Source organism: Eubalaena glacialis, chromosome 2 (assembly GCF_028564815.1).
Source record: "Eubalaena glacialis isolate mEubGla1 chromosome 2, mEubGla1.1.hap2.+ XY, whole genome shotgun sequence".
In the NCBI taxonomy this organism is placed as follows: Eukaryota; Metazoa; Chordata; class Mammalia; order Artiodactyla; family Balaenidae; genus Eubalaena; species Eubalaena glacialis.
This window is the reverse complement of record NC_083717.1, coordinates 152,649,772-152,677,160: the sequence shown is the minus strand read 5'-3', so window position 1 is coordinate 152,677,160 and position 27,389 is coordinate 152,649,772. Positions and strand designations below refer to the sequence as shown.

General features: G+C 34.9%; 1 protein-coding gene across 1 annotated transcript; it reads right to left on the bottom strand.

Moving 5' to 3' along the window:
• Positions 1–1,807: 1,807 nt before the first annotated feature.
• On the bottom strand, positions 1,808–26,521 carry ACTR10 (actin related protein 10). Its single transcript, XM_061182609.1, has 13 exons — positions 26,367–26,521; positions 24,158–24,230; positions 22,165–22,247; positions 20,800–20,908; positions 19,047–19,154; positions 16,900–16,967; positions 16,547–16,626; positions 12,504–12,539; positions 9,097–9,176; positions 8,945–9,018; positions 6,305–6,386; positions 4,633–4,834; positions 1,808–3,328 (listed from the first exon to the last, which is right to left on the bottom strand). Exons 1-13 carry the CDS (start codon positions 26,441–26,443, stop codon positions 3,147–3,149), a joined length of 1,254 nt encoding a protein of 417 aa, XP_061038592.1. The 5' UTR covers positions 26,444–26,521; the 3' UTR covers positions 1,808–3,146.
• Positions 26,522–27,389: the final 868 nt, after the last annotated feature.

The following is a 27,389-nucleotide window of genomic DNA, read 5'->3' as shown; positions in this document are numbered from 1 at the left end:
CTAGGGGCAGACACCAAATATATATTTCTTATTATGTCACACTTGCCTAATTTGTCTTTGAGTCGCTATAAGCCCAACCACAATCACCCTGACAACTACCCCACCATCCACTTTATCCTACACTATTTTTTCTATAGAAGGTATCATCTTCTTTTATTATTACCTCTCTTCACTTTCACCCACACGCTTGGAATGTTGGTCCACAAAGGCAGGATTTTTGTCTTCGCTCACGATTGTATCTCAAGCACCTAAATTAGTATCTGGCAGATGTTCAGTAAGTATGTGTTGAATTAGTGAATTAAGAAGGGTGTATTAGTTTCCTAGGGCTGCCATAAACAAAGTACCCCAAACTGAGTTACTTAAAAGAAATGTATTGTCTCACAATTCTGGAGGCTAGAAGCTTGAAATCAAGGTGTAGGCAGAGTCATGCTCTCAAAGGCTGTCTTGAAAAATCTGTTCTTTGCTTCTTTCTGTTAGCTTTCTGCTGTCATCAGCAACCCTTGGTATTCCTTGGCTTGCAGGTGCCTAACTGCAATCTCTGCCTCCGTTGTTACATGCTTTCTCCTTGTGTTTCTGTCTCACATGGCATTTTCCTTTTTGTATAAGGACACCAGTCATAGTGCCTGATTAGGGCTCACCCTAATAACCCCATCTTAATTTGATTACATCTGCAAAAACTTTATTTCCAAGTAAGGCCACATTCACAGGTTAGGAGTTAGGACTTCAACATACCTCTCTGGGGCACACAATTCAACCCTTAAAAGAGGGCTCCATTCCTTAACCTCAGCCACTGGGTGTCTGCCACTTTATAGCTTTCTATAAGCTATATTTCAGCTTATATTTTGTATTATTCAATAATGACAATCTTTAATAAATAATCCGAATTCTACAAAAGACAATTTTATGTTTACTACAAGAGATAATGTTAATAAAATACTGAATCCATAAAACTGACAATGAGTACAACTATTCCTGGCCATCCCACTGGTTGGTTTCAAAGTTAAGAAATGGAGCTTTGTTCTTACGGAACTTATATTCCAGAAAGGAAGATAAAACCTGTATAGAAACAAATACAAGGTGAAATTGTAAGTGCCTCAGTTACAGATAATGTGCTTATGGGAAAGATCACTACCTTGGGGGAAAGGGTGCTGTGGAAAGCAGTAAGTCCCAGAGGACAGAGGGGTCTCACTTTAGGAATGAATATATTGGGAAACTGAATGGTAAAACTGAATTTTCATAGTTTTATTCACTGGTTTAATATGGCTTTCAAGTTCTTTGTGATTTAATCCTAAATTATAATTTGCAATGCCTCATCTCAATGCAATGCTTTAAGATTTTGTGTCGAGAATTCAGATCACATAGCCTGGAGTAACCCCCAGTTACTGAAATTCTCCTCATCCTTCAGGAACGAGGTCAAAAGCCTCCTCTATGAAGGATTCCTTGGCTCCCTGGTCAGAACTAACTACATCAGCAATAAGCAATTGATCCCTTTATGGCACACACCACACTGTTTTGTATCGTCACTTGTGTACACATCCACTTCTGCTAACCTGTAACCCCTCTAAGGGCAAAGGTCCACGTCCTCCTGTTGCAGCACTGATAGAATCTAAAACTATACTAGGTACACAGCAGAGAGTCAATAAATACTGAATGAATCTTAGTTTGGGGCTACTAAAGTAGTATTACACGGTGACAAAGTAGAGCTAGAAGTATTATAAAAAGTAATACACACACACACACACACACACACAAATGAATCCTTTCCTATTCTTTCTTTTTTTTAATATATTTATTTTATTTTTGGCTGCGTTGGGTCTTCGTTACTGCGCACGGGCTTTCTCTAGTTGTGGCGAGCGGGGGCTACTCTTTGTTGTGGTGCCTGGGCTTCTTATCGCGGTGGCTTCTCTTATTGCGGAGCACGGGCTCTAGGTGCACAGGCTTCAGCAGTTGTGGCTCGTGGGTTCTAGAGCCCAGGCTCAGTAGTTGTGGTGTACAGGCTTAGTTGTTCCGCAGCATGTGGGATCTTCCCAGACCAGGGCTCGAACCCGTGTCCCCTGCATTGGCAGGCAGATTCTCAACCACTGCGCCACCAGGGAAGCCCCAATCCTTTCCTATTCTTAATGCCAGGAACCAGCTCTTTCAAGTGTGACTTGGTGTTGGTATCTTCATACATAAAGCATATAGCAAAAGTAGGAAGGATCCAGAAAAAGGACAATCAAAATGATTAAACTATGAGTAAAAATGGACTTCGGATATATAGTCTAGAAAATGTATAAATTCATACTCGGTCTTCAGGACTATGAGCATACATATGCATATATTTCCCATCTTCACAGGTACTTAGAAAGAATGAAACCAGCAAAATTCTAGTAAGAGGCAGTTCATTAAAAACAAAGGAAGAAAAACAAACAAAAATAAAAATTAAATAATGACTGAGTACATATTGCAAAGAACCCCTGCCTTAGAAGATAAAAAGCACAAAAGAGAAGATTAAAGACATTATGAATACATGTTTATAAAGCAGTTTCATAAAAATGCATAAAATGAGTATCTCCGCATAAAAATGAAATATCTTTTTTCTTAGAAATTCATAAAATAAACTGTAAAGTTAAAAAGTGAACATTTCCCCATTTTCCTTACCAAATGCTTAACTATGCTACCCAACATTCTCAGCCCAAAAGTAGCATTATTATAACATGGACACAAACACCAAAACAAAAGGATTTTAAGACATAGACCCATGTTAATATTTGAAATAACTGGAAATGGTAACATTATTCTTTAAATAAAATAATTGTTGAACACAATGAAATTAATGAAGTCTCCAATGCCCAGGACAGATTATGTGAATTGTGGAGGGACAATGTTTTTATTCTTTTTGAAAAATGAACTATGTAACAAACTTCCAAAATTAACTGCTTTACTATATTTTATTGATATAAATACAACTAATTTCAATAAGTATCAGCTACCATTCTACCATTACACCAAAGGCAAAATGATTAAATACTAATGTGAAGTATAATTACAGAAACGCTTTCACTTCTACTAAAGTCTTCTCTAACACCATCCTATATACTTTGTACAGTTTGCTTGTAATTGATGAGATATTTGAAATGAAGCAAAGTTGAATTTTAATCAAACTTTCATTTCTCAGTGGAAAATGCTCTCTTCATCAGAGGTGGTTGAGCCTTCCCGACATCAAACATCATTTCCAAAGGTGGGTTATTAAGAGAACACCAATCAGGTATACGGCCTGTCTGGTTATAATATTCCTTTGAGACTGAACGGCTCCCAAGTATGTCTTGCAGTGCTCCAAAAACAGCTCCTGTGTGGTAAACATATTTTTATAGCTGATATGAAAACTTTTACTGGAAAATTTTATGTACACATACATCCACTTCATTATATGACAAGAGAGAATAGGTAAAATTCAGTAATGCATATTCACAGTCTTCAAATTAATTCCGGTTAAGTTGTTCTATATCCTGTATTTTGAAAAACAGGGTAAGCCATAACTCCTGTGTTGAAAATAACTTAAATGGCGTAAACTACATTATAGTGAAAATGATAAGTATTACTGTGTTTAAATGCAGGGAGAGTGAGGTTGAGTAAGGTGGAAAGTATTTTCAACTCTGTGTAAACACAATAAATAACAATCTTAGTTTTCTTTGCCACACTCTAAGATTATATGTCAGTAAAAAAACAGCAGTGCAAAACTCAATAAGCCAACCATAATATCCTAAGAGTCTATGCTGAAGACCTTATAAAGACCCACAAGGCAGTTTCAAAAAAATAACTTGGTGACTAAATCCATTCTTCCTAGATCAAATTTACATTTTGACCAAATTCTACTTTACAAGAAATATAATATGTATCAATTTAAAATCTCAAGACTTGGTTTTTCTCTCTAAATGATCCTGATACCTATGAGCTGTAACTGCATCATAAGACACATATCAGAACTTACAGATATACACATCCATGATTGTTCTTTCTTCAAAGTAGTCTCTTTATTTGGCTATTGCCTTATTTCAATAAAACTATCATTTCCTAAAACATTCAATAAACTCAGTCACAAAATATAGTGTAATTATAAAACAAAGAGATCAATTTTCATATACGGCTCACAAATTAGCTTTGTAAGGAACTAAAACAAGTGTTTTAAGCAATGGTCGCATAATTAAAATAAATGCATAGCTATCACTATCATTATGTGGGATGACTTTAATTGAACAGAGTTCACTAAAAAAAAAATAGAAGTGCAAATGATAAGAGAAATAAGTATATAATTCTGAAAACTAATAATTTAAGGAAAAGTAAATGTTCAAAGAAAATTATTTAATAGTTCTATTAGTTTACTACGTACACAATTTCAAACAATGAATCATCTATTCTAATATAACCATTAGTAATGTCATTCAGGAACCAATTACTATATAATCATTATTTTTAAAAGTGAAATTCTTGGGAATTCCCTGGCGGTCCAGTGGTTAGGACTCCACACTTCCACTGCTGGGGTGCCTGGATTCGATCCCTGGTCGGGGAACTAAGATCCCGCAAGCCACGTGGTATGGACAAAAAAAAAAAAAAACACAAAAAAAACAAAAAAGAAAAAACAGAAATTCTTACCTCCCAACCAGGCTACACAATTAGCCTTTGCAGGTGGAGTATGAATTCGGAATGTCTTGGTGCCAAGTGTTTTTTTATATTTTGGTTTTTCTACCAAATACCTTATTTCTGCAAGTAGTCTGTGGAGGAATCCTGGCAACATAGACGTGCCACCTATGACTACCAAATTCTCTGCTAGTTGCTTCCTGGTGTCTATTGGGCACTGTTATTAAAGAGAAAGAAAAAAAGAGTTAACTACAAATAATGCTTGATTGAATTTAAGAAAATATACAGATTATTAGGTGATCATTTGTATTACAAAAAAGGGCCACAGCAAGGTTTCTTTTTTTTAGTTAATTAATTTATTTATCTATTTATTTATCTATCTATCTATCTATCTTCGGCTGCATTGGGTCCTCGCTGCTGTGTGCGGGCTTTCTCTAGTTGTGGCGAGCGGGGATTACTCTTCGTTGCAGTGTGTGGTCTTCTCATTGCAGTGGCTTCTCTTGCTGCGGAGCACGGGCTCTAGGCGCGTGGGCTTCAGTAGTTGTGGCACGCAGGCTCAGTAGTTGTGACGCATGGGCTTAGTTGCTCCACGGCATGTGGGATCTTCCCGGACCAGGGCTTGAACCCGTGTGCCCTGCATTGGCAGGAGGATTCTTAACCACTGCGCCACCAGGAAAGCCCTTTTCTTTTTTTTCTTTTTTTTTTTTTAACTGGGGTATAATTGTTGTACAATGTTGTGTTAGTTTCCGCTGTACAGCTAAGTGGAGTTCCCTGTGCTATACAGCAGGTTCTTATTAGTTATCTATTTTATAATATTAGTGTATATATGTCAATCCCAATCTCCTAATTCATCCCGCCCCCCAAAAAGGGCCACAGCAAGGTTTCTTTAACAAGAGAGTTTTTCAGGTGGCAAATAAACCCCATGATGATATTACCATGTACTTATATAAATCCTTAAAGATTTAAAATGCTAATAGTGTAGACTTTTAAATTCCACAGGGAATATAGTAGTAATATGGGAGTATTCTCATTTTCAGGGTAGAATGACTGAGCTGAGCAAAGAACATGAGAAGAAATAACTTTTCGTTTCTTTTTTAGTAAGGAAAACATGTGGAAACCTAATTTTTCTAAGGTACTATATCCACTATATCCAGAGCCAGTTATCGAGTGGGAAGATAACATTCTTAGAAAAATTATGTTTCCACATCAGTTCTCTCTAAGCATCAGGAATGTTACAGTCCTTCAATGACGTTATGTTTTTCATAAAGTCCCCAAGTAGAGCCATAGAGGTAGACAATATCTCCCAAAGTGATAGTATTTTACAGGAGTTCTATGGTCCCACAGTCATTAAACAAAAGAGACATATACCTTGTGGAATGAAAAACTTAATACTACACAAACCTGCATTTGAAGAAACTACAAGCCATACTAGGTACAAAATAAAAATCTGTTATTGTTGTCATGGAAAAAATGCATGATGTGTCTATAGAACATATTACCCTGGGTTTGAAATGTTGTGGGTACCATATGTAAGTGCCAAAGTAAAACTCATTAACCATAAAACTTCACATAAAAGCTAAAAAATGTAACTAATGGCTAAAATTAAAAATACAGACAATATGATTTTAAAAATTTCTCTATAAAGGGCTGTATTCATAAATTGAAACCTTTTACAAAATAAAAGTACCTGCATAAGGGAATCCAATATTAAAGTGGCAACTGATTTCTCTTCATTATCTTGTTCAAAAAGGATTTCCACAACCGAATCTCTAATGAGATTAAAAACAGAGAGTGTTTTGTTGGCATCACATAATATGACATAGTACATACCATTAGTTCTACTGACATATTTTTAGGTACCAGTACTATATTAATGTAGAGTAATGGTTAAAACACAAGGTGTTTGCATTTGTAAATGAGAAAAATAATAGCACTTGCCTCACAGGTGTTGCGATAGAGATTCAATGAGTTAATAGAACAGTGCCTGGCACATAGGAGGTACTCCCTAAGTACTAGCTATAACTATTATTATGTATAGATTTACAAATATTTTGTCCACCTTAAACCTAATAACAGAAAAGGAGCGGAATTCTGTAATAGTCGGTAGAATTCAACAAGCAGATCAGTAGTGATACAACAGATTTAAAACCAAACAAGACCCTCCCCCACCCAGCCCAAAGTATTTCTCTGTTTTTAAAAACAATACATGGCAAAGATGGCTAGTTGCCTAATAAAATATTCATATGCCTGTTCATTTTCAAATTAAAAGATATAGAACTATTAGGGTTATTTTTGGTAGCACAAGGAAGATCTTTGTTGTGATGGAATAGTTCTATATCTTGATTGTGGTGGTGCTGATTATGGAAATCTACATGTGATACAATTACACAGAACAATATATACACATTGCACCAATGCCAATTTACTGGTTTTGATATTGTACTATAGTTACATAAGATGTATCCATTGGGAGAAACTGGGTGAAGAGTACATGGGACCTCTCTATATTATCTTAGCAACTTCCTGTGAATCTGTAATTATTTGAAAATAAAAAAAAGATAAAACTCCTATAAGGTGGATACAATGCCCCTCCCCAGTTGAAACACTGTATTTATCAGCCTCCCTTGCAGCTAGATGTAGCTAAGTACCAGACAATGAGATGGAGGCAAAAGTAGTATGTGGACTGCCAGAAAGTCTCCTTTAAAAGGAGAGGAAGCATTTTTCTCTTTTCCTTCCTAGGATTGCATGCTTGAAACACGGATGGAGTAGCTAACTCCACCAACCACCCTGGACCCCAAGGACAAGGGCTACACCTCAAAGATGATAGGTGGAAGGAAGCTTGGGTCACTGGTGGCAGTTATACCATCCTTGGACTATCCACCTCTGAACTTCTTTTAAATGATAGATAAATTATATCTTGTTGAAGCCACTATTTTCAGGTTTGTATAACTGGTAACCAAACTGAACCCTAACCAATGCAATATAAAACTATACATATAAATATACATATACATACAATATCTTTTAAAATAAAACTGGGACCATACTATGCATACTACTTTAAAGTTTTTTTGAATCTTTTTCAAAACATAAAATTCTCTTCCTGATATTCAACCTACTTGCTAAGTGTCGACTTCATTAGTACAGTATACTGAGGTCTACAGTATGCTGAACACTCACTCACTCATAGTTAGTTAGCCACTTGCCTCTATGCCTGCGTACTTCTGCTTCTACCAGTTGAGCTAAATACTCACAAAGCATCAGTTTTCTTTTTCCAAATCTTTGTCAGTTAATTTGATATTGAAATGACATAATTTAACAATTATCACTTAAGCAATGAAATATTACGGTAGAAAATAAACACTTATTTTCTTCTCTTATTCTGGGCTCCACTAAACAATCAGGAGAAATTTTTAAGTAGTAAATTAGTGAATATAACTTAAATAAAAGGTAAAACGATAAAAACTTACTGCCAAAAAGTGTTACATTCTCACTTTTTTGTTTCCCCAACCTACTATCTTTAACATCTGTATATTTATGTTCATCCTTCTAGTATCTCAACCTCTACGTTAATTATCTCAAAATCTAACAGGATCTTCTATATTTATATAATTCTTTTCTGTGCATCTTCTGATCTAATATTTTACAGATGAAACTTTTATAATACAAATTTTATATAGCTTGGGTATAAACAAAAATTACATTGTTACCAATATAATCATGTAAGTCCTTGACAACTTATATTGCATCATCAGACCAAATAATGAATAATAAAAAGGTGAATTACTAACTGGTCCTAAAGATTTAGTATATTTGGAAGAATGCATTCTTTCTAACAAGACAATGTTTTAAAGCAGGAGTCAGCAAACTATGGCCTGCGAGCCAAATCCAGCCCACTGTCTGTTTTTGCAAATAAAGTTTTATTGGAACACAAGTCATGCTCACTCATTTACACATTGCCTATAGCTGATTCTGCACTCCAACTGTAGAGCTGAGTAGCTGCAACAGAGACCATATGGCCCACCAAGCCTAAGGTATTTACCATTTGGTCCTTTACAGAAAAAGTTTGATGACTCCTGTTTTAAAGTATCATACTTTATTCTCCATCTCAAAGAATGGTTGATTCTGAATTACTTTGAAGAACAGAAAAAAAAATTTTTTTAAGTTTTAAAACATTAAAAAGTTGAATAATAAAAATAATCATGAAGGATGAGGCTTAATGAAAAACACATAATTATTAAATCAATAATACTAAAGGCTTATACAAATATTAAGGCCAAAAATTTATTTTAGTTCATTATTTTGCTCATAAAAATTAAGGTCTAACCTGATTGATCCAAGGACATGTAAAATCTTCTCTCCATCTAATGGGTAGTCAACATTTGGGGGTGGTGAGGGACGCTGAAATATAAATATCATAAGCATAAGTATACAAATTACAACCTCTGAAAAAAGAATATACATTTATTTTTAGCTTACCTCAGTATTCCCATCAATATTAAATTTTGCTTCTTGGATTTTTAGTCCACGCTTCAGATCACTAACAAAGCAAGTGCGCACTTAAAAGAAAAGGAGACATTGTTATGGTTTGTGATTGAATCAATGTCCCAGTTAAAACGATTCTATTCAAGTGGACATGTTAATCATCTGTTCCTTCCGATTTTATAAACTATCTCCGTCTTTAGTTAGCTTATGACAATTTATACACATATAAAAAACTTTTCATTCACTGAGGAATCATAAGACATGTTCCATGTTCGTCTTCCACAAAGCCACATTAAAAAAAAACAAAACCACATTTGAGGAAACTTATGTTCTTTGATATTCCTTGTATAAAGAGTACCATAATAAAAATAAATTTTAGCATCATGAAAATGTAGCCATTCTAATTGAACAGCGTATCTCTTTGAACCAGATTGATTTATAGCTAATCTTATTTATCTATCCTATTCTTTTTTAAAAATGTTGGTTGGTCAGAACACAAAGCTAAATTTTGGTCTTAGTTACAGTAACACTCCTTAGTTTAGGGTTTTCTGGCATGATTATTTTCTCCCTCTTGCACACTATATCTTCTTTTTTTTCACTTTGAACATTTATTCTTTTAAAGATTACTTCTGTTGCAAAATACCTTTTATAATAAGTGGGTGCAAATTATTTTCAGCAATAGGTAAGGAATAAAAAATTTTTTCAAGTAGAGACAAAATTGACGTTGAGGGACTTCCCTGGTGGCTCAGTGGTTAAGAATCCGCCTGCCATTGCAGGGGACATGGGTTCCAGCCGTGGTCTGGGAAGATCCCACATGCCACGGAGCAACTAAGCCCATGCACCACAACTACCGAGCCTGCACGCTAGAGTCCGCGTGCCACAACTACTGAAGCCCGTGCACCTAGAGCCTGTGCTCCACAACAAGAGAAGGCACTGCAATGAGAAGCCAGTGCACTGCAACGAAGAGTAGCCCTCGCTCGCCGCAAATAGAGAAAGCCCATGCGCAGCAATGAAGACCCAACGCAGCCAAATAAATAAAATAAATATATTAATTAATTAAAAAAATTGATGTTGAGAGCAAGAAAACTAATGATTTGATTAATGACTTGCAAAACATGCTGACATAAACTTATATATTATACAAAATTCTTTTCGTTTACTAATTCAAAATATATTTGTTAAGAATCTACAATATGCCAAGAACTGTATAGCACAGGAAACTATATTCAATAAAATCTTGTAATAACCTATAATGGAAAAGATTCTGAAAAAGAATATATATAACTGGGGACTTCCCTGGCAGTCCAGTGGTTAAGACTCTGTGCTCCCAGTGCATGGGTTTGATCCCTGGTTGGGGAACTAAGATCCCATAGACCGCATGGCACAGCCAAAAAAAAAAAAAAAAAAAAGAATATATATAACTGAATCAGTTTGCTGTACCCTGAGACACTGTAAATCAACTATACTTCAATTTTAAAAAAAAGAGTTTACAATATGCTAATATGCTAGACAGTAAGCTACGTGCTCAAGTTACTTACATATTTTATACTTTAAGTCCTCATAACTAAGCAATGTAAATACTTAGACTTCAACATCTTACATACTTGGCATATGAAGGTGTTCTTCCTTAAGGAAACCAAATTCACTGAATTAAAAATCCAAGAACAGATAAATTACACTTAAGGATTTTAAAATAATTGAAAAAAATGTAGGTACTACATAAGTAACTAATATAAATGAGCGTGCAAGAGTATGTGTACGTATTGTATATTTGTTTTTAATAGAAACGGGTTCCTACTGTACATATTATTCAGCAACATGCTTTTTCCCTTAATACATTATGGATATCCTTCCAAATCAATACATCTAGCTCCTCCTTTTAAAAAGCTATATGGTGGGACTTCCCTGGTGGTCCAGTGGTTAAGAATCCACCTTGCAATGCAGGGGCAACTAAGCCTGTGCACCACAACTAGAGAGAACCCACGCGCCGCAACAAAAGATCCTGTGTGCCGCAACTAAGACCCGACACAGCCAAAAATTAAATAAATAAATATTTTAAAAAACAAATAAATAAAAGCTATATGATATTCCTTATTAAGAAGTCACCAAACTTCATTCAACATACCCTCTTAGATAGGATGCACACTTTTCAATTTTTATATATATGCCAGAATGCTTTCCAAAAAGGTTTTCAATTCTTACCAATAGCAATATATTAATTTTCCCATAATCTCACGAATACTAAATGTCTATCTTTCAAATTTTTGCCAATCTGATGTTTCCCTGGGTAATGGGAAAGTTAAACATCTTTTCACAAGATGGAAGCTATATGGAAAGAAACATTCCAAGGAATTATCAACTGTTACATCATGGGGGATAGGACTGGAAGAACGAAAGGGAAACTATTTCACTTGAGATATTTCTGTATTATTTGAGCTTTTGCAATAAGCGTGTACAAATGACTGAAATTTTATAATAACTGAAGAGATTTTAGGTAATTATACAACATAAGTAAGCAATATAATGAAGAACAAGATCCATTTTGCAGCCCTAGGTCTAACCCTACCTATTGTGTGACACTGAACAAATCATTTAATATTTCAGGGACCCAATTGTACCAGATTATCTCCAGGTCCCATTTAACTCTAAAATCCATTATTGTCTAATTCTCTATTAAATATTCTAGAGTATTAATTTTACATGACACTTTCAGTAATGAAGAACTTTATAGTTTAACTGCTTTTCCTTTTAGTGAATCGAAATACCAGAAAACTCAATTTAAACATTATCATAAAAATACACTCTAGCAAAGGAGAAGTAATATATCTTATTAAAGTGAATCTAATATACTTTACCCAACTGTAGAATTTCTGAAGTCAGTAAAATGACTGACCTTATAAAAATGACCTTTAAAATACTAGAGCTTAAAAAAATGCTAAACAACATAAAATCAGTGGCTTTCATAAGCAATGTAACTGTTAATTCATACTGTGAAAACTACTAATTCCCTAGTAACTCTCTATACTCTATCTATCATTGAGAAGTTTCTTCAATAATACATCAAAAGTAATGCTAAAAGGGAATTCTCTGGTGGTCGAGTGGTTAGGACTCCGTACTTTCACTGCCGAGGGCCTGGGTTCAATTCCTGGTCGGGGAACTAAGATCTCACAAGCCGCATGGTGTGGCCAAAAAAAAAAAAAAAACGGAATACCAAAAGCTTCCATAAATCTGATGAAATACCAAAATTTTATTTACGTTATTCCATAGCCTAAATGTTAAATATTTTTAGGATATTACATTATGAATTTAATATATTTTATATCTGTGTAAATACTTAGAAACACTTGCCCTCCAAATGAATACTTAATGATGAAGGGGACAAAAATGGGAACTTAGTTTACCTTTAATGTCCTCCAAGATACCTTCTGGAATTGAACCTAAAACAGAAATTTTATTTAGAACTACAGAACTTTATAAGCAGAAACAGTCTGTAAAATTGCATTCACATTTCCATTTTCCATTTCAGCAACCTAAAAAAAATTAAAAAGTACCATAATTTTTTAAAAGCCAAATAAAAAAATCAACTTTGCTTTTAGGGAAGAAACTTCAGCATTTGAAGCCAAGCCAAAGCACGGAAGTTGAAGCCAGATGTGCACAAGGTGCTGAAGAATGTCACTAATACTCATAAATTTGGTAAAAATAAGACCTTAAAAATATCATAGAATAATTGGCACTAGATAGGAATTTACCAAGAAAATATTTTCTACCATAAAAAGATTTGCTGGTTATCTGTGTTAAAGTACTTAGAAGAAATGGTAGGGCTTAAACATGAGCTATTTACTTTTCTTTTACAAAAAGTGAAGTTTCAAGTTTGCTTATTTTTTCTGTGATAATAAATGACTGTCAGTGACATGCTAACCTAATACATATTTGTAAAAAGGATCACACACAGACTTTTAATTTTTTTCAAGGTAAATGTGACATTTTAAAAAATGAGTGAGAAAGTACCTATTCAAAGAAACCTATATAATACAGGAAGACTTTAGAAGATAATATTTGCATATGTTACCACTGTTATGTGATTTTGTTGTCAATAAATCTAGTTTTCCAAGTCAGACTCAGAAACAACGTTTTCTAAGTTTAGAATCTTCTAAACTCAGAATTTTAAACTCATTGTTAAGTATGTAAAAATATTCTGATTGATCTGTAAGAACAAATTATTTATATCAATGAAGACAGAAATTTATAGCTACAAAAGGAATCATGATTTAATAAGGGTAATCAGGCACTTCTTCCATCTGGAGCTACATATCTTGTTAGCTACATCTTTACGTTATGACAGCTGCTGAAACTAAGAATTAAGATAAAGTTAATACCACACTTTCAAAATGTTAAGCCATAACCTTTAAAAAATAATAAACAATATTTAATCACACTGCTTTTCTGAGAGGGAGCAAAAAAAATTTACCATTAGTAAGTATGGCTTTAGAATTATTATTTTACCTTTATTATATTTTTCTTTCCAAATTCTTACTTTTGTGTTTTGTAATACAGTAATAATGATACACATATAGTTTATAAATATAGACATAAATATGTATTGCAGGTACATGCTCAAAACTTTTTTACTGATGTGGCCAGTGTGTGATCAAAAAGTTTGAAGATTCCTATTGTTAAATGTTAAAATTTATCTCACAGGGGGATAAAGATTTCCAAAATGATTTAAATCTGGCTATGAATAGATAAGAGAAATGTAACTAGATTATAAGAACCTACAAATTTAAGAGTAAGTGCTAAAAACCATAACATTTCACATGTGCTAAACTCTCTCTAGGAATATTCAAATAAATTCCAACATGTGCCAGAGACATTTGGTAGTATGAAAAACAGTTTTCTTTAGGCAACATGGAAGGCAGGCTTCAAAATAAAGGGCTTATTTTAGCTGGGCGTAGATGGTGCTTTGGGAAGGGGCTTTTCAATCTTAGGGAATAATCACAGCCATTTAAACTTTGCAAATGAGGAGTAGAAATAAGAGGCATTCACTGGCTCTGGCTTTGAAAAATCATATTTAAATTTCAGCTAATTTAGGAGAATAAGAAGTATAATATTTTATATATAATTTACTTTTCAACTGTACACTTTTCAAATCAATGTACTTAGGTTAGTCTTTGTAAGTTTTAAGTTAGTATATTCATTTTTTTGGAACTAGGTTCTAAATACTAAATGAAAGAGGCTCATTCAAAGTTCACTTAAGGATATCCGAGTATATGTAAGACTTATATCTAATCTTTGCTAAGGACCTCGACAAGAGATATTTAAAATACATTTGCATTTCTGATCCTCCTAAGTGGATCCTTCAGCAAACAGTGATATGATTTAATTCCTCAATTACTAGGATTGCAGACTCAAGATTTTTGGGGCGTATGAGAGGGAAAGATTAGAATCAGAGTCCAAGACAGTTGGTTAAAGAAAGGGATGTCCAAGAACATACAGTTTAGAATTTTAAGGAAATGTCATAGTTTTAGTGAAGAGCTTTATTAAAAACATCTGGGAGACTTCCCCGGCAGTCCAGTGGTTAAGACTCCGCACTTCCATTGCAGGGGGCATGGGTTCGATCCCTGGTCGGGAAACTAAGATCCCGCATGCCGTGGCGTGGCCACAAAAAAAAAAAAGAAAACAAACTTGGGATGCTACACTAAACTTATTATCTTTGGATATCTTTTATTAACTAACTGTCATCATGATATACCAGAAAGGTAACAAAGTTTATCTGGAATAGAAAAATAAATAATAATCTGATCTACAAAATGAAGAATGTGCTATTATCTTAACTACCTAAAGAACAACAGGAAAACAATATATGCAAGGATAAATGTCCTAACAACCCACCTTTCTCTTTCCAACATTTATTCAGTGCCCAGGCACTTGAAAAATAAATAAGACAGGGATTCTCAAAGTCTATTGAGGGAAACAGTTATCAGGTAAATGAGGCTGTTATATGTACTATAATAAATACTGCTGAGGGTGTAACAGAGAGGGGAGCAATTTATTCTGCTTAGGGAAAATGAGGAAGGTTTCACAATTAAGATGACCTTTCAGTTGAGTCATGTAGGGGGATCAAAAACCCAAATAGGTAAAGAAAAACATCCCAGGTAAAGAAATAGTATAAATGAAGGCACAGGGTTGTCGAAGAACAACGGTGCCAGGAAGATGTACGAAATTTACTGTAGCTGAAATAAGGTGCAAAGGGTTGAGTTTAGTAGTTAAAGCTAAGAGGTAGAATAAAGTTGGATTGTGAAGAAACATGCATATCAAACAGATAATTTGGATTTTAACCTGTGGGGGCCAGCAAAAATTCTCAAGCAAAAGAGCAATGTAATAGGATTAATTTTGTGAAAGTTATTCCTGCCAACAGTGTGAAATAGACTAAATGGGTCCAAAAAGTAGGTTCCTGTAATAATCCAAGCAAGAAGCAATGAGGGCCTAGTTGACAACGTCTTTGTTTTCAGATGTTCTGTGTTGTGAAGGACAGAAAAAAAGAGATGAAAAAGAGATTTCTGAGGGAGAATTGAAAGGACTGATAAACTCTCAGTTATCTAAAATGGGAGCTCAGTAAGATATTATCTTTATCTAACCATGATTTGTTAAAATGAATTTAGGGAAAGAGATAACGTATTTACTTCTGGAAGTCTTAAGTTTGAGGTGTCGAGAGGGATGCCTAGTTTATATCTAGTAATCAATTGGAAATATGAATATGAAGTTTAGAAGAAGGGTTGGGCCCAGTGATACACTTAAGAATCAACAGCATACTGATGTAGCTGAAGTTATGGGAACACAAGAGATCACTTTTAAAAAGACAGCAGGAGGAAAAAAAGGAACAAAAAATAAATCCCTAGAAGAATATCAGCAGAGAAAGCAAGAGCAGAGGAAATTAAGAAGGAATACTTGGAGAAATAAGAGAAAACCATAAAGGAAGAAAAGTCCTGAAAGCCAAGGGAAGAGATAATATCAAGAGTATATGATAATCCAGATGCAAACTATTATATATAGGATGGATAAACAACAAGGTCCTACTGTATAGCACAGGGAACTACATTCAATATCCTGTGATAAATCATAATGGAAAAGAATATGAAAAAAGTATATATATGTATAACTGAGTCACTTTGCTATGCAGCAGAAATTAACAACATTGTAATTCAACTATACTTCAATAAAATTTTTAAAAAAGGAGTATATGATAATCCATAATGTCAAAAGTTCTGGAAAGAATGAATAAAATTCAGCTACTGGATTTGGTGATTAACAGCTCAATGATGACCTTATAATTGGAGCCATGTCATCACAGTGATGTGAGAAAAAGAGAATAACTATGCAATGGGGGGAAAAAAATGAGTTGAACGAAAAGGGAATGTAAACCACTCAAAGTTTATAATGATTTTACCCATCACAGAGGGAAGGCTCTGTTCTTTAGCAGCACTTGTGTCAACAGTACATTGTTCCAATAGTTGAGTTTCCAACTCCCTGAAGATTTAAAAAAAAAAAAAAGTCACTGGAATTACAATAATGCAACTGATATCCTTTTCTTATTTAATACTTTTACTTCATAACAGATCATGATGCTTTAAATAAAAGTGGTTTTACCCTTAAAAGATGAATATACTCAAGGCTAGTAAAGAATGGAATAAATAACATTAAATGTCCATACTACAAGTCCTCTATTGATCACTGTAAAAAAATTTGCATTTTTTTTTTTGGCACAGGTGAAGCAAATGTGCTAAATGCCAAGAAACTTACTTGTGAAGAGCTTTTCCTCCTAGGGGGAGCGCTCCCCAACAATTTAGTACTGGGATTCCTTCATATATCTATAAGGTAGTCAAGGGTATTACTATTTTAGGAGGTAAAATGTGTTTCCCTCAGTATTTTCCTCACCTCTGCATTATTGTTCTAAATCAGCTTGACTGGCAAATTCTTATTTCTTTTTTTAAAAAGAGTTACAGAAAAATCAAAGAGTCTTTTTCCTTTTCCAAAGAAAACAGTTAAACATATACATACACACATATATACAAACACACACAGAATTCATTTGTTAGAGCTTGGGTGTCCAACAATGTAGCCACTGACCACATGTGGCTATTGAGCACTTGAAATATGGCTGGTCCGAATTGAGATGTGTTGTAAGAATAACCTCCACAGCAAACACAGAAAACTTAGTAGTAATAAAAAAAAAAACCTGTAAAATATCTCATTATAATTTATTATATTGACTATATATTGAAATGATAGTATTGTTAATACATTGTGCTAAATAAAATACACTACTAATTTCATCTCTTTCATTTGAACTTTTAAAATTTGTAGCTCTTAGAAAAATTTTAAATTACGTATGTCTCACACTGTATTTCTATCAGAGCTGAGAGGACAGTGGACAATACTGTACTGTGGGTTTGCTACCTTATTTTACATATTGTTTTTGCTGATGTTTCATAAGTACATTATTTATGAAAAAGAAAAAAGTATATTGGTAAGAGCACTGGCTTTGGAGACAAACATGGGTTTATATCTTGGCTATACACTTCTATTAACTTGGGTCAACTACCATCTCAACTTTCAATCATCTTATTCATATATTGAAGAGAATAATACTTTTGTTGCAGGGTTGTTATGAGACTAACACACAAAATACTCTATATTTAAAAAAGCTATTGCTTAATTTAGTTCTTTAGGAGCTAATGATTCTTGATTTCCTTCCCATGAGTACTTCTTCTAATAAATACACACATAGGTCTCAAAATTGCAAGAGTCTTGCATTTATGTACTTCAAACTCCTTTTCAAATGTAGCAAATGTCTACTGTAACATTTCTAAGAGATGTTTACCTATACTCTACTTAAATTCTTCTCATGATGGGGAATGGACCAGTTTATAGTCAGTAATTTCATTTTGGAACAGCTTAAATTATTAGGGAGTTCTTCCCAATGGCAAATGATATAAAAACTACAGCACTTACTGTGCAATTTATGTGCTAGGTCTTATGCTAAATATTTTACATACATTATCTCACTCAAGTCACACAATGCCCCTATGAGGTGGAATTGTTATAATTCCCATTTTACAGATGAGGAAACTGAGCCCAAAAGAGATTAAGCTACTTGACCAAAATCATACAACTAGAAAGAAGTTTAGCTGTCATACTGCCCCCATCATAGCCTCAGGAAATAGAGAGAAAAAAAAATCTATTTACTTTTCCACAGTGAGCCCTTCAGCTATTTGAAGGCAGATTTCACGTTGCCATTTAAGTTTTATCTTTTCTTGATTTAACTTTCTCATTTATTTTTTTAAATTTTTTAGTTTTTATTTATTTATTTTTCTACACTCCCTCTAGCCCCTGGTAACCACTAATCTACATCTGCCTTTTTTTTTTTTTTTTTGATGTGGACCATTTTTAAAGTCTTTATTGAATGTTACAATATTGCTTCTGTTTTATGTTTTGGCTTTTTGGCCGTGAGGCATGTCAGATCTTAGCTCCCCAACCAGGGATAGAACCCGCACCCTCTGCACTGGAAGGCAAAGTCTCAACCACTGGACTGCCAGGGAAGTCCCTAACTTTCTCATTTCTGTTTCCAGTTATTCTTCATATGATCTTTTCTTAGAACTTGACTATCCTACCCATCTTTTTTGACACATCTTAATTAGCTGATGTTCCTCTTGAAAACTGAACGTAATAGGTCTGATCTCTGGAGTTTATACTGGGACCAAGTCATAATGACAATTTCTACAAAAAGTAAATTTAAGTCTCACAATCCTGTGAATTTTTTCCACATATGTCATATTTGTACATGATAACCCAAAATAGCTTGATGCAATAAAAACAATTTGTAGTAAGCCTAATTATTCTAAAGTAGAGTAAAAACTGCAAAATTAGTTGGTTTACAAAAAAGATACAGGTAACACCAGGCTTTCCCTATATCCACAATCCAGGACCATGGCAGAGTTTATCCCAAGTGTAAGAAGAGCCATTAGATGACTTGGAGCAAGCAAGACAGATGGAACCTAGAAAACAACAAATCCAAAACAACAACAACAAAACCAGAATGAATGTCGGTAGTTGAAGGTGTTTCCCTTACATTTCAAATATATTTGAAAAAATTCATAATTATGATACCTACTCAACCATTTTATGGCACTAAATTAAGAATTAGTTGATTTATTTGAATTTACACAATAAACAAAATACACTGTAATAAATAGAAACACTCTGTAAGTTCTCTAAGTCTTTTCATTCTGAAATGACAATTATGAAGCATTTTTATTAATTCAGTTCTCTCTCTTTTGGAGGGAAAACTGAAAAGGATAAAAGAAGAGGTCCAGAAACATACATTCAAAGGAAGATGCTAAATTTAAAAAATAAAGAGATGCCTTTATCATCAAAATAGAAATAGAGAAAAAGAATTCTTGATTGTCCTCATTCACAAAGTTCACAATATGAACTATATTCTAAAAATATTATAATATAGCAGTTAAAATTAAATTGAAGAACTACAAAAATCCTTAGCTCTAAGTGACATTTTTCAGTGAAAATTTGCCAGATCTGGTGACATCCCAAATATCAGGTAAATATTCAATCAAAATATGGAAGTCCACAATAACCAAGTGGCAAACAAAATAATGGCTATATTTCCTTTATCTAAGTACAGCAGGTATTCTGGTTATATACCAGATAAGGATACTAACATAAATATAACTAAAACGTTAAATTCAAGTAAAAATACAGAAAATCATCTATTTTATTCAGGTAAGAGCTAAAGTGACTTCCTGCTGTGTTTTGTGTTCTCCCTATTGCAAACCAAATTCCTGAATTAGTGACATCAGTAAGTACAGGAGGGTATGTAACCTGTTTCTCTGTGCCTGTCTTACTAAATTATAACTTAGAAATATTAACTGCCCTTATCTCATAAATACATTGTCATTTTTGATATATTTTGTGTTCAGCAGAATATATGAAAATTACATTTACATGTGCTTAATTTCTTATATATTATACACATTTTATACACTCTTCTAAATTGCTGAAAAACTCTAAATTCCTAAGGCAAAGATTTTTTTAAAAAGTTAAATAATAAAGATTCTGGCCTACTATGAAATGTAATCATTTAAGTCATAATTTTGGTCTTTAAAATAATCTTGACTCCTATAAAATGAAAGCTACAAGTAATATAACTAATATCAAGATGTAAGAGTCACTCCTGGCATTTCCCACTTACTCTATGGGAGACATTATTTGAATACTCCATTTAATGGGAATTTAAAGCCTAAAATGAAAGAATTGGAGAATTTAGAACAGTCAGCATAACTAAACAATGAAAACTAGAAAGACCTGGAAGAAAAACATCATTAACTTCACAGCACAGAATATAACTTTTAATTTCAGAAAAAAGTCCCAAAACTTAAAACCTGTACTAAAATAAACAAACAAGAGAAACAGCAATAAAAAGACACCTTCAATTATCTAAGTATTAGATGAAATGCTTAATACGCATGAAATAACCACACAAAGAAAGAAAATAAACAGTCAATTTGTAGAGGATTCAATTTATTTTGTCATCCAATTCCTCTTTCCAATGAAGGAAATAAAATGAGGACCTTTTAGTTTAAGCTTTGAGTACCTACTAAAAACAACAACATAAAAAACAGGTACCTCAAAATACTTGAAAAGAACACGAGTGAGTGTCTCTCTGAAGTGGGAAGGACATAATACCGACTCAATAACCACAACTCTGCGGTCTCTGGGATTCACCAATAGATGCCTGAAAAGTGATAGTTTTGTTTTTAAAAGTAAATAAAAGTTTGTATTTATTCTGGTACATAATGCAGTTTGTTAAGATTAGAGAAATTGTACCACCTTCACTTAAGAAGCTTTACAACAAAAAGACATCTTCATTTTATTATCCGTGAAAGATAACGTTTTCATTTTTTAAATTTTTAAATGTTTTTAAATTTTTTATTCAATTTTGAAAGGTTATTTTCCATTTATAGTTATTACAAAATATTGGCTCTATCCCTGTGTTGTACAATACAGCCCCGAGCCTATCGTACACCCAGTAGTTTGTGCCTCCCACTCCCTCACCCCTATGTTGCCCGCGGTAGCCCTTAGTTTGCTCTCTATATCTGTGAGTCTGCTTCTTCTTTGTTATATTCACTAGTTTGTAGTATTTTTTAGATTCCACAAAGAAGTGATATCATATAGTGTTTGTCTGTCTCTGTCTGACTTGTTTCACTTAGCATAACGCCCTCCAAATCCATCCATGTTGCTGCAAATGGCAAAATTTCTGGGTTTTTTTATGGCTGAGTAGTATTCCATGGTATATATCAATATATATGCCACAGAAAGATAACATTTTTGACCTCTTACTACATGCCATGCACTGTGTCAGGAAATTTACATTTATTAACTCATTTATCTCAGAAAACAAAAACTATAGCCTATTATGAATACTAACTTGAGCCATTAAAAAGATATTTTCTTTTTTTAAGCTACAAAAGTATTATATGCTCACAAGACTCCAAATATTATAGAAGCTTATAACGTGGAAAGTACAAAAATACCATATACCTCTACTACCCAGAAACTTTCACTTACAGCAGTTTATAGATTTTCATTATTGTGTACGTATATGCATATATTTTAACAGAAATATTCATTCCATAGATGTTGTTCTGCAACATGCTTTTTTTAATTATCAGAATATCTAAGACATCTTTCTGTATCAGTACATAAAGATACACAACTTTTTAAATGACAATATAGTGTTTCACTATATGTATGTACAATAATTAAATTATCCAATCCCCTTTATTAATGGACATTTGACTTATTTTCAATATTTCCTTATGCTTGCTAGTTTCCTAGTCTTCAAATATATTTTTGAAAAGATTGAAAATAAGAAAGTTAAAATGGCAACGGAAATTAACCTTTTTTTTGCATTAGAAATAATACAACCAAATATCAGTATGATGAGCACTAGGAAAAGCTGGGGGGGAAAAAAACACAATTGCATTTTACCTGAAATACAGTATGTGGATGAATTCCTTTAGGTAGGAATACAATTCTTCTGTATTGATATTATATTGTACAACTTGAATAGGCTATAAAAAATTAAAATGATTTATTAATTTATAATCATAAAATAATCTCAAACTAAAACATGCTTATTTATTTTTCTAATGGATTTTCTGGTAATAAGTCAAAAGCAATTTGTATTGAGAATAGATACAAACATCAAAAATAGATTAATCACTTAAATTAGAAATGTTTAAGAACTGGCATGTCCAAGATGACAAAATGTTTTGGTTTATGGAATAAAAATCTGTGTCCACAGTAAGTAAAGAGCTGTGCTCATCACATTTTTCTTCCATCTGACATTATTTTGGCATCACCGATAAAAAGCAGCATCAATTAAAAGGCATCAAAGGCTTCCTCAAATACTCCAGACTTGGTTCAGTCCCTGTTATTTACTCCCAAAGCATTGACACTTTTCCTTTTGTAATATCACCCCACTTAATTACTTGTAAAATGTCTACCTTCCCATTAGACTACAAACTCCATGGGGCAAGAACTACCTCTGGCTTGCTTATGATATATCCTCCTTCAACTGATACAGTGCCAGGAACAAAGTAAACAGCTCATAAATATGTATGGCAAAAATGAAAACATGCACCATTAGCACTAAAGTAAACACTACCAAACCATGGGTGCTAAGTCAACACTAACACATCACAAGGGCTCCATTTACTGTATCCTGCTCCAACATGTGCTTTTATGAAAACAAATATGTTCATATTTGTTAAATAAGGGAATAATGTCTATATAATATGAAGGTTGTACAGTTCATATTAGGCAAGAGGAGCTGAAATGATGATAGCAGAGTTATAACCTTCATCAAGGTAAAGAAAGTCATCAACTCAGTGGTCACACAAATCAGCATTCTTTCAGATCTATTTTTAAAAAGTTTAAATGATCCCATGTACCAGGGGCTCCCGTACCAGAGTGGACCCTTTCAAGACTCTTTATTGGGCTGCATTTCTTCCTGGTCCCCCCTTAACAATAGCCAGAGAGGCTCAGAGCTCACTTTTGTATCTGCATTGTCTCAGCACCCACCAACCAACAGTTTCAATTATTTCATTTTATTTTAAATATCCCCAAGAGAGCTTCCAGCCACACTCAATCGCAACTCAAAGCTATTCCAATTTTTTTCTGAGGTATTAATTTTTGTTTTTGCTAATGCTCGGATTACAAAGTTCCATGGGTTTTAAATAATCTACCCCAACCTATTTTTCCCCAAAACCTGTTTTTGTTTGCTATCAAGGAGAGGTTTTTCAGGAATGCAAATACTAAGTTATGGTAGAAAAATCTGTATTTGATTTTAACAGGCAAATTTTATGGCATGTAAAATTATTCTTTCTATTGTTCTACAATTCCTACTCTGCAAAATTAACTTTGGCAGGACTTTCTTTTAAAAAATGTGTTTTTCACAGGTCTTTTGAATTACCGATAAAGAAATGAGGACCTGGCTCATATTCTGAACAGGGTAAGAATAAAATGATTCTATAATTACATTACAAGGCTCAGGCAATTATTTTATTGAGCTCAAAAACTTTCTCTTAATGTTATATAATTTCATTTATATAAATTAAATAGAAAAAGCAAATCTATAAAGACAAAGAACATCCGTGGTGGGCTCGGGGTGGGAATGGGGATTAACGATAAGCAGGCATTAGCAATCTTACTGGAATGACAAAAATGTTCTAAAACTGAACTGTGGTGATGCCTGCACAACTTGATATATTTACTAAAAATCACTGAATCGCACACTTAAAATAGGTGAATTTTATGGTATGAAAAATTAAACCTAAATAAAGAATCAAAAAAGTTTTCTTGGAATACAGTCTAAGCTATACATTTAGCACTGTTCTAATCAATCCTACTTAAAGTCACATTTAAAAATATTTTACAGTACAGTATTTATTTTGTTAATTTGTTATTAAAAAAAAATTACCTTAGGCATGCCAGCTTTTTTTATCACACTAGGAATTATGCATCTTGGACCAGTTTCTCCAGCAAATCCACACCTACAAATAAATAGAAAATTGAAACAATTCAACTTATTATAACATTCTTTTTATACATTTGTCACAGAAACAAGTTTTTCTGTATTTTTTCCAAAGCAGTGGTCACAAAAACATCTAGAAACATCTCTGATGTATTCAAAGGGACAAAAAAACTAAGGAAAAGTTAATACCATCTATTCATAATTATGTATTAAAGGTAAAAAATAAAATTGTTTCAAATTAGTGACAGTGAAATAAACCAGTGTATTATTTTAGGGTAGCATTTACTTTTCTGTTTTTAATTTTACTTGAATTTTAGGTAACACATCTCTACAGTCCTGAATCTGTACTCCATTATCTGACTTCATGCCGATAATTCATGTTACTCATAATTCCATCATTCTAATATTAGCTTCCATATTGATGCATTTCCTTTGGTCTAGTTTTTAAACTATGCATATGTGACATAATTATAATCACACTGTTCACACATTATGAATTCATAAGATTCTGCCCATGTTGTTAGTCTTCACTGCTATCACTTTTTAAATTGCATAAAATATTTCATCCTTCTTAAAAAACTATTCTCCTTTCTAGAGTATTTAAGTATTTCCATTTCTGTTTCACGTAAAACAGAACTTTGCTAAAAATGTTGTAAAAAAGGATTGCCATGTAAGTTTAGTCTTAATATTATCTTTTCTTGTCCTGTCTGGTTTTCAGTACTGCTCTCCTCCTATTCCTAAATAGCTCTCTCCATCTTCTTTTAGTCACATCCCCATGTTTACTTGACTTGTACCAGTGCTCCTGAAATTCCCCAGGATGCATAAACTCATCTTATCACCCTCCTGTTGTCTTTGTCAATAACCGTCCTCCTATATAGTAGTTCCATTTCTCATTTCCGCAACATACCTAAAATAATTATCTTTGGGTGTCAGCCTCAAGGTACTTACTATGGTATTTAAATAAACCTTTAAAAATAAATTAAAAAATATAATTATGGGAGGATCTTGCTTAGAACAGTAAGAGAATATCATGAACTAAGGGCTATGTTTAATCCAATTCTGGAGCACCTGAAGTCCAATTCTCCTGTTTTGTTTTTGTTTTTGTTTTTTCTTTGGCAGCACTGGGCGTCTTGTGGGATCTTAGTTCCCCAGCCAGGGATTGAACCTGGCCCTCGGCAGTGAAAATGCCCAGTCATAACCACTGGAGAGCCAGGGAATTCTCTCCAATTCTTAAATAGGCTCTTTTGACCACTTGTTCAACAAATAGTTATTAAATACATACTACATGTCAGGCACTGTTCAGAGATATACAAAATTTTTTCAAACGTTTCCATTTCAGATAGAAGATGCAATTCTGGCTGTCACGTTCCTTTTTCTTGAGCGCAGTATAAGGGCTCTCAATCTGGAATCCAAGGACCACTGCGATGGTCCACCAACCCCTGAAATTGTGTGCAAATATTTTAAGGTTTGTGTATTTGTGGCTTTCTTTCGGTCGTCAAAGGGATCTATGCCATCCAAAAGGTTGAGAACCACTACTCTAGCGTTTACAAGTTGCCTTTTAAAATGTTAAATTTCCTAATCTAAGAGTTGGTGGGTGGGAGCAACGAAGACTCTCTAGAGAATTATCTATAGGGTTTCAGTTTTTCATGCATTTAGCCTTCCTAATTCGACTTCCTACTCTTGGGAAGCAGTAGCCCTGTCTTAAACATATTTGAATTTCCAACACCAATAGCATCTCTTTTCAATAAATGCTTAATAACGGAGGTCGTCACCAAGCATTACAGTTCGGTTGCCACCTCCCTAAGCAGATAAAGCCAGATAAGCGGGGCCTAGGTCATCGCTGTCATCCCCTGCATAGATGACCCCAAAGGGTCCGTTCAGTTTGGGGTGACGACCGGGGCGGCAATGAAGGCAATTTTCCCGAAGCCTCCTGGGCCTCTCTAGGAGTCAGAACCTGACCGCTCCACCGGATTCCCGGGATCTGCATCGCCCACCGTGCAAGTAACAAGGGCTGTCATTTGCGGAGGTCCTGGGGGAAGAACTGGAGACGGAACAAGCCGCCTCCGGAGCCTGCGACGAGGACCCGGGCTGGGCCTGGGGCTCGGCTACCCGCCCTCCCCTCGGGACGACAGCAGCTGGCGCCGCGGCCACTCACTTGGTAAAAGCCTCTCCCAGGTCTATCACGACCGCCGTTTTCTCTCCGCCGCTCCCCAGGCCCTCGTACAGCGGCATGGTAGGAAACAAGCCGGTAAGGAGATGCGCGCTGACAGACCTCGGCTGCCGACAGCCCTCGGCTCTCGGGGGGCGGGGCCGGGGCGACGGCGCGCGGGCGGTGGCGACGGCGGGGGCCTCGCGTGGCCGCGGCGCACGGGGCCCGGGCTGTCCCTGGCTGTGCCTCACTCCGCGTCGGGCCTTGAACCCTCACAGGAGCCCGCGTCCCGGGGACTAGGAAGGTACTGGTGCAGGCAGCTGCTGATCTGGATGCGGGGGACGCAGAGGACCGAGGCGATCAGGCGCGCCGGGTGCCCCGAGTTGGGGCGGAGCCAACCCCCCGGTCCTTCCCTCCGGACACGCCCTCAAGTGGCGACGGGGCCGGGGACCTTTCTAGAGCTTCCGTGGTTAGATGTCTGAACCTCTCCATTGCAGGCGACGCTGAGAGAAGACACAACCCCAAAAGCTTTGATTCCTGCAGTCTTGGGACAAAATTTGCTGTGCCAGGTGTTTTGCCTATCATTTATTCTTCGCAAGAAATACCGGAAGTAGGTGTTACCTCCTTACGTGTTTGAACCGAAGTAATGTTCCCAGTGCCCCACCGCCAAGCCAGAATTGGACCCCAAGACTTTCTGATTTCAAAGCCTGTACTACTGATGCCTTAGAGAAGAACACGTACAGACAAATTTTTATTTGGTGGTCATTCTGCTGAAAGTTAATTTTAATCTAAAAGAAAGCAGTTAGTAGCATCTACAGATCTGTTTGTGGAGGAACAATCAAGGTGGTTTAATGGAAGGAACATTGAATCGGATTCCTGTTTACTCTAAAACTGAGGAACTGTGTAACCTGAGAAAAGTTAGGTTGGGTCTATTTTCTTTCTGCTGAAATTGCCCGTGAAAACTGGAGTGAGTGGCATAGGTTGCTGCCTTGTCTCTATGACTGTAGAAAGGGGAATGACCTGTTTTTC

Bases quoted from the DNA above. Each gene is read 5' to 3' on its own strand.
- ACTR10 (XM_061182609.1), bottom strand. From the start codon at position 26,443: ATGCCGCTGTACGAGGGCCTGGGGAGCGGCGGAGAGAAAACGGCGGTC. The intron at 16,968-19,046 runs GTATCTTTTTTG...ACTACCTTATAG, and splicing joins GGGAAAGCCTGGTGTTACCT to ATATATGAAGGAATCCCAGT. The intron at 9,177-12,503 runs GTAAACTAAGTT...TTTTCTTTTAAG, and splicing joins TATCTTGGAGGACATTAAAG to TGCGCACTTGCTTTGTTAGT.